The sequence below is a fragment of the Phaenicophaeus curvirostris genome, chromosome 19 (genome assembly GCF_032191515.1).
Source record: "Phaenicophaeus curvirostris isolate KB17595 chromosome 19, BPBGC_Pcur_1.0, whole genome shotgun sequence".
Lineage (NCBI taxonomy): Eukaryota > Metazoa > Chordata > Aves > Cuculiformes > Cuculidae > Phaenicophaeus > Phaenicophaeus curvirostris.
The window spans coordinates 4,555,456-4,575,832 of record NC_091410.1 but is presented as its reverse complement, the minus strand read 5'-3'; the positions used below and the strand labels follow the sequence as shown (position 1 = coordinate 4,575,832).

The 20,377-nt window shown below is 44.7% G+C and overlaps 1 protein-coding gene across 3 annotated transcripts in view; it reads right to left on the bottom strand.

The window, feature by feature from the left end:
• Positions 1–20,377, bottom strand: part of SHISA6 (shisa family member 6) — a 235,856-nt gene that overhangs the window by 164,149 nt on the left and 51,330 nt on the right. For all 3 annotated transcript variants that reach the window (XM_069872335.1, XM_069872334.1, XM_069872336.1), the window contains exon 3: positions 13,988–14,083. In XM_069872335.1, the coding sequence (XP_069728436.1) occupies positions 13,988–14,083 (96 nt within the window). The remainder of the gene's footprint in view (positions 1–13,987; positions 14,084–20,377) is intronic.

Here is a 20,377-nt window from a genome sequence, read left to right as displayed (position 1 = left end):
TCTGTGTCAGAACCAAAGGACAGAGAAGGGAGCTGGAAACTGCCAAGCTGCTGACAAGACTGTCTCATTGTCTCTTTTGCTTTTGGAAGGCGTGAACGGGAAGGGAGCAGCCCGGCACGCTGTAGGTACTGTGTACTGTGCCCCCCATAAGATATATCATTTGAAGTAGGAAAGCATCAGAGCCTACACAGGGTTGAAACATTTGAGAGAAATAAACAGCATGTGTGATGTAAGACAAAGTGCTGTGGCTTTGGGCGTTCAAAAGCATGCACCCCTTTGGGCTGCACTCTTGTGTGGCCCTGGAGGGTGGGCCACACATTTATCTTCTCCTGCTCATCTTTTCTCTGCTTTAGGCTTATTTACCTGCCGACTCGTGCCAGCCCAGTAGTTGCCTAGACACAGTTGAAGCTGGTGAACCCACTTTCCATTATCTGGAGGCTGCAGGAAGCAAAATATCTCCCTGACAAGACACTGGGGCTATCAGCAACCCACTGAGAGCTTAGCTTGGGGTCAGCTCAACAACCACTTGAGTTCTGTGTTTTGCTTGCTCTCAGGTTCCATGTAGCAGCTAGAAGCCCAAGCTCCAGCCTCAGCTAGGGAGGAGGACCCTCCAGGTTGGATGAGCCTTGGCAAGGACCCTGAGCTGCAAGCAGATTGAGGGACCCTGAGAAGAAGGAGTGATGTGTCATCAAGCACAGCATCAAAGCTGCATCCTTGAGCCAGAATCAAGGCCACAATGAAGAAACGAGGGTCAGCCGTGATCGGCAACCTCCTGTCACCTGCAAACATATCACAGTGAGTTGGCTTTTCAATTGTGACCCAACCTCCCATGCAGTTGTCGATGAGCTATTGCTCCCCTTAATGGGACTGTCCTATTTTTCACTCAGGTCTTACCAAACCTGAATAAATTGAGGGCATTTTTGGTGGTCTCTGTGTACACAGCACTGACTGTTTTACAACATGAACCCCTTCTCTGGACATTTATGGGACAGTACGAACTCCAGGAGGTTTCCTCCGGTCCCAACAGTATGGGGCATGTAAGCCTCAGACCTGAATGGTCAAATTACTTCCCTAACTCCTCTCTTAACACTGACAGTAACTCTGTCTCACGATAGTGAGACAAAAAAGTACCACGATCCAAGTTCAGTGTCCCACACACCTTTGATCACAACAGCACCTTGTGACAGTGAGATCTACAGGGTAATATTCACACTGAGTGAAAAAGCTTTCCTTGCTCTCTGTTCTGAATTCAGCATTTTTAATTCAATGTCTTTCAGTCATCACACAGACAGGATGTAGAGTACTCACCAAACAACCTTATCTGTCCCAAATCCACTTTAAAAATTTTATCTGCGGCTCCCTCCAAGCACACATACTTTGCCAGGCATTTCTAAAGTCTTTATTCATATAACAACTAACACAAACCTCAGGTTATTCTTCACCTGTATTTGAATTGGCTTTATTTTTAGCTTCCTGGTGGAAAATGAGTATAAGGACATGCCTTTTATAGACTGTATGCTCTTGGTATCTGAACATATCTTACATTAACAACAGTAACAGATACTCTGGAATAAAACTTGTGTTACATTTTAAACAATTGAGGCAGGGAGATGACATAAAAAGAATAGATAAGAGTAGAGTATCTTAATAAAATGTTGAAGGGCTATGTTTCCAAAGAGAAATCTGTGAGTTGTGTGCACAGATACGGCCTCACACAAAGAGCAGATCTGCTCAGAAGTATGATTGTGTAGCAGGAGGGTTTTTACTCAGCAGATCTACATCTCGCTGCCTGCACTAACATTTTTCTTCTCGTGGCTGGGAAGGCGAGCCCCCGCGCTCAGTCTGGCTCATGCATTGATCTCAGATTTTGAACAAACTAAATCTGTTTTGACTCCTAGAGTGAGGGATCGGCTTTCGGCCTGACTACTAAATCTCTTCTGGTCACATTAGAAGCACATTTCTTCCAGGAATATCTGCTACATTAAAAAAAAAAAAAAAAAATAAGTTCTCTAATGTGCTTTAATTCATTCCTTGCTCAGAGGGGGAAATGCACACTAGGAAAGCAAACCCATCATTTTCCTAAGGGGCAGGTGTGCAACAGCGGCATGGTAAGGTCTGCATTGGCAAATGTGAGTATACGCTCTGCTGCAGATCCAAGCCAGCACCGTTGAAATCAATTAGAAAATACCAGTCATTGGCAGAAAGTGGACTTGGAATCAGCTCTTTAGTTGAGGAACTAGGCTGTCATCCAGAAACTATATGTCAGCTATATGAATTACTGGCCAGAATCCAGGTTCTTTCTTCATTCACTTGGTGCTAGGACCATCCAAGAGTCAGAAAACCTGTCATGAAGAGATGTGTCCCTGCTCAGAGGCTTTCTGCTCCATGCATCCTCTTTCTATGGGCACTGTCTCATTGTTTGCCTACCACTGAAACTGTACTTTCTGTTCTGCAGCCACTAATTTAGAAGAAGAGTCAGTGAAAAAGAAGTGCTTCTTGCTTTTCACATGTCAAATGAAAATCACAGGTTCAATCTAACCACCAGTCTCAGAAATTGCAACAGACTCGGGTTCTGATTGCTTTACTCCATGAGAGCACCAGCAGCAGCCTCAAGGCACTGCATGGAAATGATGCCCTCATCTAGGAATATCCTCATTGTTTTTATATAAGGAAACAAGGCACACTGCTACAATAAGGGATTGTGGGCAGTTCCTTTCAGGAGTGTGATGACCACCACATGAGGGGCTCCAGGATCCTAGGGAGTTTTAAAGCCTCTGAAGGATGTAGATTACAGAAAGCACCTACTCCAGTTCTGAGGAGACATGAGGACGCTGTCAGAAAAGAAACATCCATCCTAGCAACAGTCAGAACCCGAGCAGCGGGAAAGGGCTTAGCACTTTCAAAGGGTTTTTTTCTGGCACAGCTGCTGAGGGACTCAGTTCAACTGTTTCTCTCCAATCCCATGTCTCTGATTAGCAGTCCGAGTGTATTCTTCCCAATGGATGATAACTTTTGGAGCACTTTCTGGTGCCCTAAAGGAGAGGCAGGAGGAAAACTGTAGGGCTTGCTTTGGAAAGTCCAAGCAAGGAGAAAATGCTCTCCTCATCCACCAGACCTAGCCCTCCCCACTTCCCATCATAATCTTCCCTACTTTTAGGGTTTCTTGAAGAACCTGCTGGCCCTACCACCTCCTGAGAACCTCCAGAGAGCAAGTCATACCACCATTAGGAAAATGATTAAAGGCTACTCATTAAGGGCTACTCACTCCTTCTTCTCAAGTCCTGAGAAGACTGTGGCTCTTTGGTTCACCTGCCTACCCTCTGCTGTGGCAGCAGAAGCAATATCTGCTTCAGGGGACTGTAAATTCATTTCAGCCTCAAAGCAGTTACAAGGAACAATACAGTGAATTTGTTACCCTTATCTCCTCCCTGCTCCTTGGAAGCCTTGCACTTTTTGTTCACGGAGAACAGTAGCAAATTTTGCACCGCACAGACTTCCCTCAGCTATAAAGAGGTTTGCTACAAACCTGATCTCATAACCTAAACTCAATCATAGCAATGTCACTCTGGCAGGTGGGAAATTCCTGAGCTCTGTCTCTTCCTGAGTGTTAGACAAAAGTTAGAAATACCTCCTGGCTAAAGCAAGACCTTTCACATACATGCCAGAGAGAAACCGCTCCTTCTTTGGGGAAAAAAAAAAAAAAAAAGGCATTTGGTTTCTCAGACCTGGACTTGACTGTGCAAACTTCTTAGCACTTCGTCCACCATCTGCTGTGCCAGCTTATGAAAGCAGAGGCCATACACTTGTGAGAACTGTGTCTCACACAACCCCAAGGCTACCAGCAGCTCACATTGCTTCCTGGCACTCAGTGAAGAACACAAGCAGAGCAACAATCATCCTGCTCCTGCTGGTGGGCTCGGCCTGTGGCATCAGGACTGATGAAGTGCCCAGGCTCCCTCCACTGAGTAGACAAAGGTTTTGGTGTCTAGCTGAAAGCACAAGCCTGACTTTAAGCCTGAGAGGGTAGGAATCATCTGGCTTCGCTTCAGACCTCTAGTGTCCTTGCAGTCCCATGAATGGAAGATTAATGGCTCACTGACAAATGTCACCAGCATTAGTCACTATGAGACAATCGAAAAGGAAGGACGATCTCAGCCTACGGGATTTGCTCTGTCCTGGAAGAGTAAACTAGCCCTGCTTGGATGCAACTGCAACTGAACGGACAAGAGGAAGATGAAAACATCTACATTTGCTGTCCCTGAACCAGCAGAGCAATATGCAGCAGGCCTTACACAACGGCAGATTACAGTTCAGCTCCTGTTATTTCATGTGCTGCTAGATTAAGGCCCAACATGCTAAAAATCACAGATTTTGTGCTAGGGAAACAATACTTTATTATCCTTTGACGGCAAAACAACTGCAGTAGGACAGCCCTCCCTCAGCCGTTCTACTATACCTCTCTTGGAGCAGGGATGCTACACCTGTAGCAAAGTAATGACAATATTAAACAAAACTGACTTTGGAATAACATGAAAAATTCTTCCAGCTTAGGAACAAAACAGAAACTACTGTAAAAGTAGGTCTGGGACAACAAAGTGATGTTGCAAACTGTGAAACTTAGCAATCCTACTTCAACAGATACTCAGCTTTTGTACACCTGTAAAGCCAATACAAAAGGGAAAAAGATATCTGGGGCACATCTCCCTCTGTTCTTCTCATCTAGGAATCATGGTTCCCATGTTCTACCTGTGGCAATATAAACTAGTCACAGCCAGGGACCTGCACACCGTCAACAAATGGAGATCAATCCATTTCAAAGAGTAGAAAAAATCAATCAGTAAGTTCAAGTCTGTCTCTCAAGGCAATTACTTTTGTCTCATTCGTTGTATAAACCCCTGCAATTGTCCACGGTTTCATACTGTTGAAGGATAAATCTCCTAAAACCACATCATTTCCCTAAGAGCGAGCACTGTATCTGTGAAGTAAATCTGGAAAACAAACCTGGGACCTGTGTGGGTGGGAGGCTGTGGCCCAGGCTGCCCAGAGAAGCTGTGGATGCCCGATCTCTAGAGGTGTTCAAGGCCAGGTTGGATGGGGCTCTGAGCAACCTGATCCAGTGGGAGGGAGCTTGGAACTGGATGATCTGTAAGGTCCCTTCCAACCTAAACCGTTCTCTGATTCTCGTCTATATACTGGTTCCGCTATAGCAGTAGATCCTTGGGCATGCTCTTAATCTGCTGGACTCTGATCATGGGATTTGGTTGTTCAGGTGAAATCACAGGTGCTTCAGAATTACAGATCCTTCTGCAGTCCCTTATCTGTACTCAGGAATCACAATTTTTTTCACGGTATTTGAATTTCTTATTTATAATCTGCAAACACAATTAAGACTGAATGTTGCCCTGCAAAACAAACAGTATGGAAACTCCAAGGGTGATTCGTAATTTCAGTTAAAACCCCTGTTTGGGGAGATAACCAGTCTGAGGTGCTCAGTGACACTGTAGAAGGAAAGAAGGGGTTTTTTTTTATTCATCAGTTCTTGATAATAAATATAGAAAATGACATTCTTCAAAGAGAAGTTTGTGGCATGCAGCTGAAGCTTCCTGCTTCATAGACGGCTAGGCTGTAGCTGCCAGCTTTTCACCAGCCTTCAGCTCAGTTTTCAAAGGTATCTGCCAAAACATCATGGAGAGCTGACAAATCCTGTGCAAAAGGACATTCGATAATAGGCAGGGCCTTTTTCTTCTTCTCTCAGCTATTGTAATTTATTTTGATATACTGTTAACACACAGCAGAAAGAAGAGAAATCCACTATCGAGTACTAGATTATTGAAAACCATCCATGGGAACTCAGCAGAGTGCTGGATGCAATGGAATCTGTAGGGCAAGGAAATGGGCAGCAGAATAATGCACTGACCGCAAAAGGAAAACAAGTTGAATGATGACTTCTCTGATTTACATTGACATGGAAACATAAGGACCTCAGCAGTGGCAGTGATGAAGGCTAATTCCAAACTCCTGCATGTGCCTGAGTCCATAAAGAGGACACACTGAAGTCAAAAGCCAGAGGTGCCTCATGAACTGTTGCAAAGCACCAGGTGCAAGTTTTGCTCAAATATTGTATGATTCAGCTTGCAGCTGAAAGAAGGGAGTTTGAGATGAGATCTAAGGAAGAAATATGTTACCGTGAGGGTGGTGAGGCACCAGAACAGGTTGCCCAGAGAGGTGGTTTCTGTCCCATCCCTGGAGGTGTTCAAGGCCAGGTTGGATGGGGCTCTGAACAATCTGATGCAGTGGGAGGTGTCCCTGCCCATCACAGGGGGTGGAACTGGATGATCTTTAAGGTCCCTTCCAACCCAAACTATACTATGATTCCATGATTCTGCTCATTGCTCATAGTGTGGAACACACTAGCACGGCAAGTCACATTCCAAAACAGTCTCTCCAGGTTGATCTTTAAGCTAGGTTTGGGGCTAGTTTGTCTGCAGACAGAAGAATGTGAACCCATAAGGCACTTTGCAGGTGACCCAGGTTTGATGTGGGTTTGCTTATGCTCAGCCCACTCCTTGCCCACAGCAGTAGCATGCTGGACAACTGCTGTCGGCATCGATATGGGTTCCATGAGCTCCCACTCTCCTCCTAACCAGCTATTCAGAGGGTTATAAAAAAAAAAGAGAGCTGTCCAGACTCTGCTGAGAAATGGATGGTCGTGTCTGAAGTCAATTAAATAATTCAGAGCGGATTGAAATGCCTTATTGCGTAATGGAATCTTTCTGCAAAGCTGCGAAGCATTTTCCACATCCCAATGATCCTATTTTCAAGTCAATACAATTAAGTGTCAGAATATGCAGTAGGTGAAATTAATCTGGAATCAGAATGCAAACGATCTTTAGCACACACGCTGCAAGACACCATCAAAATCATTAGGTATTATTCAGGATGAACATAAAATGATTCATTGGGATGCAGCAAGCTCTGGCTTGACATCTCTTCATTGATGTGAAATGTCTAATGAGTGTTTAATGAGAGAAAGGATTCAACATACCTAACCTTCAATCTTTGCATAATCTATTCATGGTGTGTTACAGATGCAGGTATGAAAAAAATGACCATTAAACTTCTCTCTTTCCCTATATTAATGAGTCTACGCCAAGTGTGGATTTCTAATCATGGGGAAAGGCAGTAAATTCCATCTTAGAGCTGATTCACTGCATGTAGCATAGTTGCGCTGGGCCGATGCTGTTTGTGACAGATGTAACCTAAGACCCCAAAATAGCAAATTAAGGGTATGGACCAACACTTTGGGAAAGAAACTGGAATAGAAGGCTGCCAGCCAAGCAATGGGGAATAAGCCACAACAGCCGGGAGCCAAGGCAGTGTTGAAGAGAGGAATCAGAATCTTCAAACTGCTAATGACAATTAAATTAATAAATCTCTCTCCTCTCATTCATCTCCAAATCATATGTACGTGCCAGCAGGATAGGAGAACTCCTGGTTCCTTACTTCATGCTTGTAAAAGGGGCTCAGGTCAGGGTCTCCAAAAGGAATAGAGATGTGTGTACAAGAAGACGAAGTGGTGTCAGCTAGTATGAATACCCCACCCTGTTTCACCGCATTGTAGCACACCTGTATGCAAAGCTTGCAGCACGCTGAATGTTATAAATCCACTGAGGCGTCTGCATAAAGATTAGTTTGCATACAGATAATCATTTATGAAACACAGAGCCTGTCACAGATAGTCTTCAGCTTGCAGAAAAAAAACAATGAAGGTGGGAAAAATATGCAAATGAGGGAACACAATGGATGGGCAGATCAATACATTCAAGGAAGAAAATGACCTGAATCATGAAATGAAGAGGTTCTGGGGACAGATTCTTTTCAATGGTGCCCAGTGACAGGACAAAGGGCAATGGGTACAAACTGGAGTGCAGGAAGTTCCACCTCAACTTCAGGGAAAATTTATTTTCTCTGTGGGTGACAAAACACTGAACAGGCTGCCGAGGGAGGGCATGGAGTCTCCTTGTCTGGAGATACTCAAAGCCACTCCTCTGTAACCTGCTCGAGGCGACCCTGCTCTAGCACAGGGGTTGGACTGGATGAGCTCCAGAGGGCCCTTCCAACCCCACCACGCTGTGATTCTGTGATCCTCACATTGGCACGGGTTGTTTCACACCCCTACCATCATCAACAAGCTTTTCTAGGAGTCACACAAACACAAATTGACAACACTGTCTTGGGGAAATGTAGACCTAGCCATGGGTCATTCACTCTGTGCACCCTCTCTCCATACAAAGGGAAGACATCACTTTCCAGTGGGACCAGCATAGACACGGTGCTGGGAAATCTCTGGGGCTTCCAGGAGAGAAAAAGATGAGGAAGCTGAGCTTCCACCCACCTCAGTTGGCTGAGACACTGAAGCAGCTCAGGAAAATCTTGGTTGCTAAGTACGACCTAGAGCTGCATTTGTCCTCTGTAATGTTTGCCTTTGTAGGAGATTCCCCTATAAACAAACACAAATGTTAAAATGTCAGATAAAGCAAACTGTTGCTTTATTCTTGAAACTTTTCTTGCAATAAGCTTAAGTGACCCTATTGACATCAGGCTCTTCATCTCTCAGAACTGACCCATGGAGCGACGGGGAGCACAGTATGTGAATCTCCAGGAGGATGCAGGGCTCTGCCCAACAAGATGAAGGTCTGGCCGTGGACTGGCAGCACAGGTGACAGGGTAAGGATTAGGTAGCTCCCTTGACTTGTCAAAGCCCACTGAGAGACAAGCGAGTAGGGACAAGCCATGAGACTCAGCTGCTCCCTCAAGCCTGTCAGCTCTCCCTCCCATCCTGATACCACCTCGACTCCTCTCACTTTAACTCTCACAAACCCCTTGAAGCTTCCAGAACTCAAACCCATGCTGTAGCCATCTTCCACTGCTCTGGCACCACAGGATATATGGTCTATCCTCAAAACAACTCATGCACATGGCATGGGAGGGAAAGAACAATTTGCTCCTTTTTTTTTAAAAGCACAAGAAAAGCTGATTTGAGGGATATACTGCCAACTGTGAAAAAGCAAGAAGCAGGTAACAGGCGACTTCTCACTTTTCCCTCTGCCTGTATGTGGATGCTCTGCATCATTTCCCTGGATGTGTTCAAGGCCAGGTTGGATGGGGCCTTGGGCAGCCTGGTCTACTGGGACCTGTCCCTGCCCATGGCAGGGGTGTTGAAACTTGATGATCTTTAAGGTCCCTTCAAACACAAACTATTCTACGATTCTATGATTTTATTTCAGGTAAAAGGGAATTGGGATATTTATCAGCAGGTGGCAAAGGGTGAGCCTGTATCTGGAGAGTATGATGCCTTGTAGGGTGGAAGGACCTGCTAATGGACATATACCATGTTCCCACACATCAGGCACATGTGTTCAACCAAAACCAGCTCAGGCTGAAGAGCTGTAGCTCACGTGAAAGGCTGTACCATAGAAAAGTGCCCTGACCTGCTTTATGCGTGACTGAGGTACAGCCATGCTGCAGGACAGTGAGAAAAGAGGACTATAATTCAAATCCCACATTCAGGCTCTAAATCTTGCCTTATCTGCACCAGATATCAGAAGATAAAATGTGACCATGGGTAGCTTTTCCTCCTTAGTCACCAGTCACCAACATCATTTTCACATTGCCCACACTTGGTGCAGCTCCATGGAGATGCCAACAGCAATGTAGTCAGGTGTTAACAGCCACATCATACTGACTTGTACACATGGTTCTTTTTCTCCTGCCCACTGGCACTGCTGGAGAACATCCTAGGTGCAAATTTTAGTGGGATACTTGAAGAAAAGAGACTGCAAATGCACTGACTCAGAGCACATCTCCAGGGAATTCAGGAGGAGTAAAGATTTGCAGCCTTGAACCAAAAGGGAGAGGTTCCATTTTTAAGCGTTATCGGACAGGCTGTGAGAATGCTTGGCTTTTCCTGAGTTTTCCATACAGGCTTTTCAAGTTTGCAGCCCTACTTCTGCAGCTTCTCAAGGATCTGGCATAAACTTATAAAGAAACTAGCGGATTGTAGGAAAAGTCCTGTTTTTCTCTACTACCTGACCCTGCAGTAGAGGAGCCTAAAATCCCATATTCCTCCTGTCTCCCTGTTTCCTAACCCCCAGCACTCAGTTGAACTGGGAAATTATGCTTTTCCAGAAAAAAAAATCACTATTTTTAATACTGTTACAGAGTTACCAGGAAAACAAAGAAGATATTGAAAGGATGTCCCATCCTTGGAGGTGTTCAAAGCCAAGTTAGATGAGGCTCTGAGCAACCTGATCCAGTGGGAGGTGTCCCTGCCCATGGCAGTGAGTTGGAACTGGACGATCTTTAAGGTCTCTTCCACTCCAAACCATTCTATGATTCTATTCTATGATGAAGTTAGCTTGTCATTTGTTCTACAGAACCTATAGTGCTGTCATGGACTGGTTAAAACGAGGAGCCCAGTTCCATTCGGAAACTATTTTCAATGCCTGAGCCTGGTAGTAAAAACGCAAATTAAAAAGCACATTTTTATCCAAAACCTCAATAATCATGACCTGGAGTAGTTAATCTAGGGTGAATTCACTGCTCTTCAAGACTTGTTTACTCACTGTGGTTGAATATCGTGTGGGTGCTCATTCCATGTTGTGTTGCAACTGAGTAGGTTCTACACCACCCTAGACAAGGCTCTGCAGAGCCCTGGCAGGACAGCAAGTATGGTCCATGTTAGGATCGTATCAGACTGGAACATGTGGCAGTAGCAAGATGCTCAGATAGAGAACAGATTGAAGAAGCTGTTTTTTAAATCAGGTTATCACACAGAGGGAGGTGATAGCTCCTGTCTTCAGTGCTCCTACTTGTTTCGCTGGAGCACTGAACTCTCATAGCAACTACCACAGAAACTGGAGTAGTAGGTACTCCTACACACACAAGTGCAGGTGGGATTCATCTGCCTTCCCCTGAACACTCATTTACAGGTGCTCTGGTGTCTCCCAAGTGTTTCCGCATGAAGTTGAAGGCTACTCCTTCTGAATAAAATGTCTAACTTATAGCTGTCCAACGCTAGATGAAGTTAGCCCTGCCGTGTGGCTCACCATGGGGATTTTCGACAGTCTAAAGACTTTGGATTCATTCCTAGATCATCATGACAGACTGACAGTGAAGTCCTTTACCATGATTTGAAGAACACACTATGTAGTGATTTTATAGACTTAAATGCCAGGCAGTGATGCATCGCCCAATGGAGTGTCATAGAAGAATCATAAATCACAATCTTGCGGGAGCTTGTGGATGTCAGACATGTGAATATGCTTATTTGGTATCCATGGTAGTTTGGCATGTCTCACATCTTTGTCTTCTGCCCAAAAGAGATTAGCTCTTAAATATTACTCAGCACTTGGAGTCCTGCCACAGCACATAACACAGTTGAGAAAACACCAAAAATGTGTCTCCCGGTGCAAAGAAATATTGAGATAAACCTCATTGGCTTTGTTCAGACTAAAAGCAGATCCCTCTTCCAAGGTGGTGTAACAACAAGGCAGGGTGATGTTATTTGGCTAATTGTAGTTGAAGTGGAGATTTTAACCCATGCACTGGAATTGAAATAGGACAATATCTGAGCATGAAGCTGCTCAGCTAAATCTCAGGACTGTAACCCTTGCTGTAGCGCTCACCTCTCCTGTCTACATGTACAAGTGAATTGTGAGTTCAAACTAAACAAAGGAAATCCATCATGTAATATTTCCAGAATCAATCCAATTATACAGGGCAAAATCCTAACGACAGAGTCCCTAAGTCATTTTGTTACATCCAAAGTCCCTGCTTTCACAGCACAAACAGGCAATCAAATCACGTCAAGGAACAGACAGAGCTACACATTTGAGCAAACAAACAAGGCAGTTTGCCTGCAGAATGTGTGGAGATGTTAACCACTTGCACCAGTCAAGAGTGGGTGTGTGAATTTACCGTTAAGAAGTTAGAAGTTAACATTATGGTACTGCTCAAATAGAATGTGAATTTACAGGTAGCTGAAAAGTAAATTCAAAAGCCAATTCTTTTATGCCCATAAACAATCAAGATAGATAGGCTAATTGCTTCAGATAATAAAAGTTTTTTATTCACTTTGGAAAGCAGAACCCTATCTGATGGCTGTTGGAAGAGGTGGTATATCAACGGTCTAGACTCCCATTGACCATTCTCCCGCCTTCCCAGGCATATGAAATATGTTCTGTGAGGATTCCAGCAAAGCAAGTGGAAAAGATGTGAAAACCACTGGTCCATCTACAGAAGAACAGAGCCCCCACGACTTTTCAGTTAAAGAAGGAAAGCAGTTTTTATTCTTAGCTGGGAAGGAACTGGGAAAAGCATATTGCACAGAAAGCTGCTTGAAGATGATTCCAATGTCTGAGCCAAAGAGGCTGGTTCTATGGCCTGCTCAGGGTTATCCATGTGCTTGATGAAGGCTAGCAGGAGACTCCACCCTGTAGACCATACCTGTCCTGATGTACACTTGCTATCTCACCCTAAAATATATCCTCAGGCCTGATGTGATTTGACATGACTGTAAAACTTCTCTTGGATGGGGAGGAGAAAGGGAAACCTTGTGTGAAATCCCATCCACGAGTCCTTCCTTGAACCATTCCAGTTCCCAGCCCACCTGAAAGTTCACAGTGTTTTTTTCCGCTTCCCTCCACCAGTGCAGTGCCAGGAATTGCAGGGTATTGTATTACAAGTCCCACGGGTGCTGCCTCAGCCTCAGTAAACTTTATTTAAGCACAGACAGACATACACAGACAATATACATATATTTGTTTCTTCTCTGACAGTTCTACAGGACCAACACTGCTTTGGATGACACTCGTGGAGACTTTGAAAAAGTGCAGGAAATGTATGAAAAAAATAAAGGTCTTTTAATAATTTATGAGTCACGGTCATCCACAGAAACAACACAAGTGCAGTCAACCAGGCGAGCACATGGACACATCTCCACATACAGTACATTGGGTCTATATAGGTATCTCCACATACATTGTGTCTATATAAAGGTACAACAGTCTCAGAAGTCAGCAGGACACAAAACCAGACGAGTACTGGCACGGCACATGCTTGCACTCCCAGTGTTGCAACACACTGCCAGTGCACCAGTGTGACCCGGTCGGGGTGTGGGTGTGAACAGAAAGGTGCTCCAAACATGGTCTCACCGTACACTATAAAAACTCACCAAATATGCAACAACATCATAAAACAAACATTCATCTGGGGTTCTGGTGACCAGCTCCTTTGAGTCAGATCTCACAGCTTTTGTGTCACCACAACTCCTGTGATGGATGGTTACTTATCTAATAGAGCTACAACTGTCTCTCAACATATATTTTATATACAGTACATGTACACAGAACATACACAGAGCAGTATATATATATTTTTGTGTTTTCATGTTTGTACATTATATCACAGATTATATGAACACATAAAATGTATGTTTTAGGACCTAAAAAGAAATAATTTTATAAAATATTCATAATACCCCTCCCCACAAAAACAAAAACAAAACCAAAAAAACCCTGAAGTTAAACAAAACAAATTCAGAAATGCACCCTTGCAGTGTTAACTGCCTGCCCCTGGGCAGCATTTCACTCCTTCCCCTTCTTTTTAGAAGTACAACAGCACAATGGTAGTTTGCAACCATGCACCCAGAAAAACACAAAGCAGTATAAATCATTGAACTGCAAAGTCAGAGCGGAGTCTGGAGTCTGGCTGTCCGACTCTACACTCTCCCACTGTCTCCCTTGCTAAGATTTAAAAGGTTCTGCCATGAGCACAGTATTTTTACCTGCAGCAATATTTGCAGACTAAATCTACTGACTGCAGTCCAATACTGTTACCTCATAGCACTTAGAACCCAGCTTCTGAGTTATAGCCTTTTTTATTTATAACAATTTTTTTATTTAGCAAAAAATTGTTTCCACTGTACCCTTCGTGTGTCCTCTTCCTAATGTGACAAACCCGGAGGAGATGAAATTATGGAGATCTGGCCCTCCGCTTCGATAAATATCCTTTCCATAGGGACCTGCCAAAGGGAAGAAAACAAAGAAATCTTTATTCAGTGTATGTTTGTGTGTGTAGATGTATGTGCTATACAGCCCCACTGTCACCTTCAGATATGAGTACCAAGACCCCACCACATTTTTAATTGGCATACAGAGGGTATAACAGAACATAACACCGAAAGCAACGTCAAAGTCATATTGCTTTACTGGCAAAGATTTACGAAGAAGAACAATTATGTATTTTGATAACTGCCAAGGAATGGACAGAATTCTGATAGAGGAACCACTAATGTGCCAAACCAAACACCCGATTTCCATGAAATACAATCATCACTGGCTCAGACTCAGGCATGCAAGGAGTGACACTCCCTAAGAACTGGTGTCACTCAAACCTCTGAGTCTAAGGAGCTAAAGAAGAGATGTGGCTTTGATTTTTCCTGATTCCAGCCAGACTCCTGACAGCATTCCTGTCCTGTTGGCATTTCAGCACAAAAGCAAAGGTGCAATATCACTTTTGCCTAGGTTGGACCCACGTCTCCATTAACAGTATGATAGCAAGCTTTGCCTCTTAGCTTTGTTGTCCTCTGGTTACTTCTCAAGTGCAAGAACAAGTCCTAAGACCTTTCTCCATCCATGACAACAGAATAGGTTCAGGAGATACCCAGCTTTTTAATACTTTAATATACTAATAAAGGAAAAGGCCTTCTGCCTCCCTGTTACCATGCAAAGCTCTGAAATGAGGACACAGATAATTTTTCAGATACTCTTTATCATCTCCTCCCTTTTTCATGTTGTTAATTTTTCTATCCCTTTTATTCTACAAAAAGACAAAGATAAGATAGGTGCGGGCGGAGGGAAGGAAGGCAGCCTCAGGGATCTGGAATGCAGCTCCCTCTCTGTTAAGTCTCCATCTTCTCCGTGCCTTTCTGCACAAGCCTGTGCTATCATCCCTGCTCTTCTGAGCCACAGTGGCTGCAAGTCCAGTGTGGCAGATGGTCCAGCACACAGCACTCGAGCAGGAGAGCTGAGTCAGGAACCTATGGGGAGGGCCAAATAGCCATCAGGGATCCAGGTGGAAATGCAGCCTGGGGCTATGTTCTAGCTGGCTCACATTGCTCTGACAGATGCTACAGCCCTTTATTGTTTTTCAAACACGAAGACCAAATGCTGTTTGCTCTCATGCACTTTCAGGCTCTCTGGCAACACTGTGAAAAGTAATAGGAACAAAGACTCTGAATTCTCATCATTCTGAAAAGTTTTCCTCTTTCCTTTTCAGCCAGTCATTCTCATCCCAGTATCCCAGCAGCTACTATTGATTTTGCGGGTCATTGCTACTGTCACCAGAGTCCACTTTATACAGGAGTGGGCTGAGTGAAGCACTCCTCCCAAAGTCTAAACTCTGCCCAAATGTCCCACAGTTCTGCCCAGCAATGGATCTGAGCAGGCTCCAAACCCCACTACCCAGTCAGGGAGGAAAGCAGCAACTGTCTGGCCAGAAAAGCCTAGCAGAGACTGCCACGGCATGAGCACGTAGAAGATAAAAGAATTATAGAATCATAGAATGGTTTGCATTGGAAGAGACCTCAAAGCCCATCCAGTTCCAGCCCCTGCCATGGGCAGGGACACCTCCCACTAGATAAGGTTGCTCAAAGCCTCATCCAACCTGGCCTTGAACATCTCCACCCCTTCTCTGGACAACCAGGATCCTCAGTGGAGGCTCACATATCCAGGCAGAAGATGCTGAGACTTCTAATAGACGTTTGGTCCTATCTAATAAAAAAACATCCCACTCCCTCCCCTCACATATTTTTTTCTGGTCAAGGTCAGTCAAGTGCTCCCTCTAAATTTGTCAAAATACATTTAAAGTGTTCCTACAGGTTTGGAAAGTGTTGTTAGCAGCAAGACAGTTACAGTAATGCAAGGTGGTAGTAAAAACCTTCAAATGTGGAGGCATCCACCCATAAATTGGCAGAGAAGAGAGCTTCCACAAAAAAATGAAAAGGATTTTCTGCTTCCTCAGGAAAGATCATATGCCTTTGCTCTCTTATTCCAACCTAGCTCTTGCAAACTCTGGCTGCCGTGTTCCTAGAAAAACGTGGCAGACCTTCGCCTTAGTCCCTGGAAGCTGTTCTGACTTCATGAGGCATTTGTTCTTGTCCTGAGAAGACTGCAGAGATGCTTTGCGGCTCAAATGCCCAATTCACTTTCTTTCTCTACCACTTTTCTAACACGTGCTGCATTTTTTTCTTTCCAGTAAGCCAATTTTTGCTCATATACCATCAATTTTTGTGCTCTCAGGGCCATCTACTCTGCTGACTGACACTCCATCAGTGCCATAAATTTGCCATTTTAAACAAGGATAAAAGAAACACACAAATATGCGCTATTACCTCTAGCTGAAATCAGCTGCCTTTTATATGTCCCTTTGGAGGATCTGTTCAAGACAGAGATCAAGAAGAGGAAGTATATAAAAAAAAAGCAAACATTTACTGGCAGATTGAAGATCGTTCATCAGCCATTTGCTCTCTGAACCTTGCTCTGCCCCTTCTTATAGAACACACTAGTTAAATTAAAACATTCCTGTGATAACAACCCATTAGCATTTTAACAGGAGTTAGGTTTTCCCATGAGAAACTTGAATTTGTAGACTTCAAGTAGCATGAGTTTTCCTTTATTACAGATACATTATAGGATGCTACATTTGTTTTATATGTTTTGGGGTTTTTTTTATTCCTGCTCACTTGTGATCATTTCCTTTGGCTTTGCAGTGTAAAAATGCTGGTATATGGCCTTTACTTTTCTAAGCACCTTGGGGACTGCTGATGGGACAAGTTCAGGTATTGTTATTCAAACATATTTTCATAATCATAGAATCATAGAATCATAGAATCATAGAATCATAGAATCATAGAATCATGGAATGGTTTGGGATGGAAGGGACCTTAAAGATTATTCAGTTCCAACCCCCTGCCCTGGGTAGGGACAGCTCCTGATGGATCCAGTTGCTCCAAGCCCCATCCAGCCTGGCCTTGAACACCTCCAGGGATGGGGCAGCCACCACTTCTGTGGACAACCTGTTCCATCACTCCTTAACTGACGTTTCACACTGAAGGAGAATGCACCCTTGTGCCTTACCAAGATGCACGTGCCCTGTAGCAATAGTAGAGTTAAAGAAGCTTAAGTGTAAATAGACAAGACTCCAGAGCAGTGGAAGCATCGACATCTCTACATTAGACCAGAAAACATCCCTGTTTCATTCTCCGTTGGGGCTGTTTGCCTCCTTCCTAACTTCAGCTGCGTGTACTCTCACCTAGCTGCTGGGAGTCCTTATGGAATGGAGAGGGATTGGCTCTGCCGAAGAGGTTTCAGTCACAAGCTCAATTGAGCTGAGCTCCTGATGGAGAAGCCTGTCCCATGGGCTAAGAAGGAGCCTTAGTTCAGATCAAGCGAGAGCAGTACATCAGTGTCATAAGCAAGGCAAAGCAGCACAGCCCAGCATTCTCGTGTCCTCAGGCTCCTAGAACCCACTTCCCTCTTTCACAGATTTCACTTCAGGTAAAATTAGCTGCTGACTTCCAGGTTTCCATATCCAGGTGTCCTGTCCAGCTAGTAAGTGTTAACCCTCTCTAGGGCTTGCTGGCAGCTTGGGGCTGTTTAGCCTGGAGAAGAGGAGGCTGAGGGGAGACCTCATTGCCCTCTACAGCTCCCTTTAAGGAGGTTGTAGTGAGGTGGGTGCCAGGCTCTTCTCCCCAGTGACAAGTGACAGGATGGGAAGAAACGGCCTCAAGCTGTGCCAGGGGAGGTTTAGATTGGATATCAGGAAAAACTTCTTCATCAAAAAGGTTGTCGAGCACTAAACCAGGCTGCCCAGGGAAGTGGTAGAGTCCCCATCCCTAGAGTCCCCACAAGGACTTAAAAACCTTGTGGCTAGCACTTATGGACATGGTTTAGTAGTGGAGTTGGCAGTGTTAGGTTTACAGCTGGACTCAATGGTCTTAAAGGCCTTTTCCAACATATACAATTCTATGATTCTGTGGCCTCTAGACCAGCCCCTGAGCAGGCCAGCAGGGCGCCTGTGTCCCCTCCACGCGCCTCTGCATCCCTGTTCCTCAAGGGAGCTCCTCTGCCGGCAGAGCACAGGGGCGGGCTGTGAATGAAAAGCGCTGCACAGAAGCCAGATTGGATTACGTTGGAGTCTCACAACACGCACTACTTCCAAAGCAAAGCAACCACCCACCTACCTGATCTCATGGCATGGAACATGCTATCTGTTATTACAGCATTTGTCTTGAGATTTTGCATCTCTAAGGGCTGTTTCTCATGGTTACTATACAATTTAACATGCTGCTTCAGAGCAGCGTGCCTTACTCCCTGGAAGAGGTTTATTCCTGCTCTCTTGCTCCCTGTTCTCGCTTACACTCGTATCTGTGTGCTCTAATTCATGTAAAGCCTCAGATGCACACATGCTTGCAGGGTTTTTCATTAAAAGAAGTAAGCAGGACTCCAGCAAGGCTGGGTGTTACCAGAGCAAATAAAGACTAACACACAACTTAAAATTTCCCGGAGAAATCGAAACAAGACGAAACACGACTTTGGTTCTAAGGCACAGCAGAGGCAGAGGGCAGCTGAACATTTCTCCTGCCACAGAATAAAGGCAAATTCTTTAGGGCATACAGCTCAAAGAGGGAGCATTTCATTACAATGGCATCCTGCATAACACACATATGGAACAAACTCAGTCACAAACAGCAGTTACAACTCCAGCTCTGATTTAACAGAATTATTAGAGCTGAACTAAAATGCTGTTATCCACCTCTCAGAAATGTTATTACTGAGGACGGATTACATCACCCTGAGAAGGGCAGACAGGGACTGTCGTGGACAGCCTTTTGCATGGCACACTCTGGGATTCTGACCTCATCCTTGTCACGGATTCCCTTGGAAAAAAACCCGCACCCAGAGGGAAGTCACCACATCCAAAATCCTCAGCACAAACATTACTCTCCAAGAGATCTCTGTTGGGGGAAAAAAGACCCATAGCCCCACCTGCCTCTGATGCTGCTCATTTCTGCTGGAGTGATTCTTTTGGAACGATTTTACACATATCAGTAGACCAAGACAGAGGGCATGAGCTGCCGAAACAGCTGTGACGTGTTTGCTGACCACAGGGCAGACTGCTCTACATTGCTCTGTCTATCCTGTCGATCAAATACAATCTTTGAATGCAAGGGGAGACACAGGTCCAGACCCAAACCAAGGAATTTTTCAGGCCAGAATGGCACAAGGCAGCCAGCAAGCACATAAAGCATCCCAATTTCAGGAACATCTAATTGCAGAAACTGGTGAGTGTTAGACATGGCTATGGGCTACACCACTGAAACGGCCTCAAGTTGTGCCAGGGGAGATTCAGACTGGACATCTGGAAAACTTTCTTCACCAAAAGGGTTCTCAGGCACTGGAACAGCTGCCCAGGGAAGTGGTTGAGTCCCCATCCCTGAAGGTATTTAAAACATGGGCAGGTGAGGTGCTCACAGATATGATTTAGTAGTGGACAGGTACAGTTGGACTCAATAATCTCAAAGGTCTTTTCCAGCCAAGTGATTCTATGATTCTGTGAAGGACGCGTTCATAGGCAAGTTGGGCATCTTGGTTTCTTACCAGGCATGGGGTGCAGATTAACAGAGGCTATAATAAGAAGGGTCCCCCAAGGGGTGGCATTGAAACATTATCATTTTCTTTCTTAAAAAAAAACCTTAAACAAACAGAAGACAGCTGACACTTCTAACGCGTGACACACAGTAAGGGCCACCGCTGTGTGGTTTTTCAGGTTTGACACCGTAGTTCTGCGATCACCATCTACCCTGAACATGTAAATGTACAAAAAAAAAGCAGCCGGAAAGAGCTCAGTGGTGCTTAGGGTGAGCTGTCAGCACTGCACAGCCAGACATGGACAAGACATAGCCCAAATCAGTGCAGGGAATGACAGTATTTTCCTTAGCTTAAGTCACTGGTGGGCTAAGGAGAGCAGAGTTCCACTCACCCCGTCCTAAGAATGTGACAACCTACCCATAATTTCACTCACGTTCAAAATAACTGCCTATTCTTTCTTTATCTCCCTTTTCCTTAAGCTAAGCCTTTGTCACATACTTCCCTGCTTTATCCCTCTTGTCCTCCATCACATCTGACTGCTGACCAGAGATCCTGCTTCCATCAGCCCTTATGGGGCCATCTGGGCACAGACTGTGCTAAACAGATTACAGGGGATGGCCCTGACCATCAGTGCAGTAGGAACCATTTTCTAGGTCAGGGTCTCT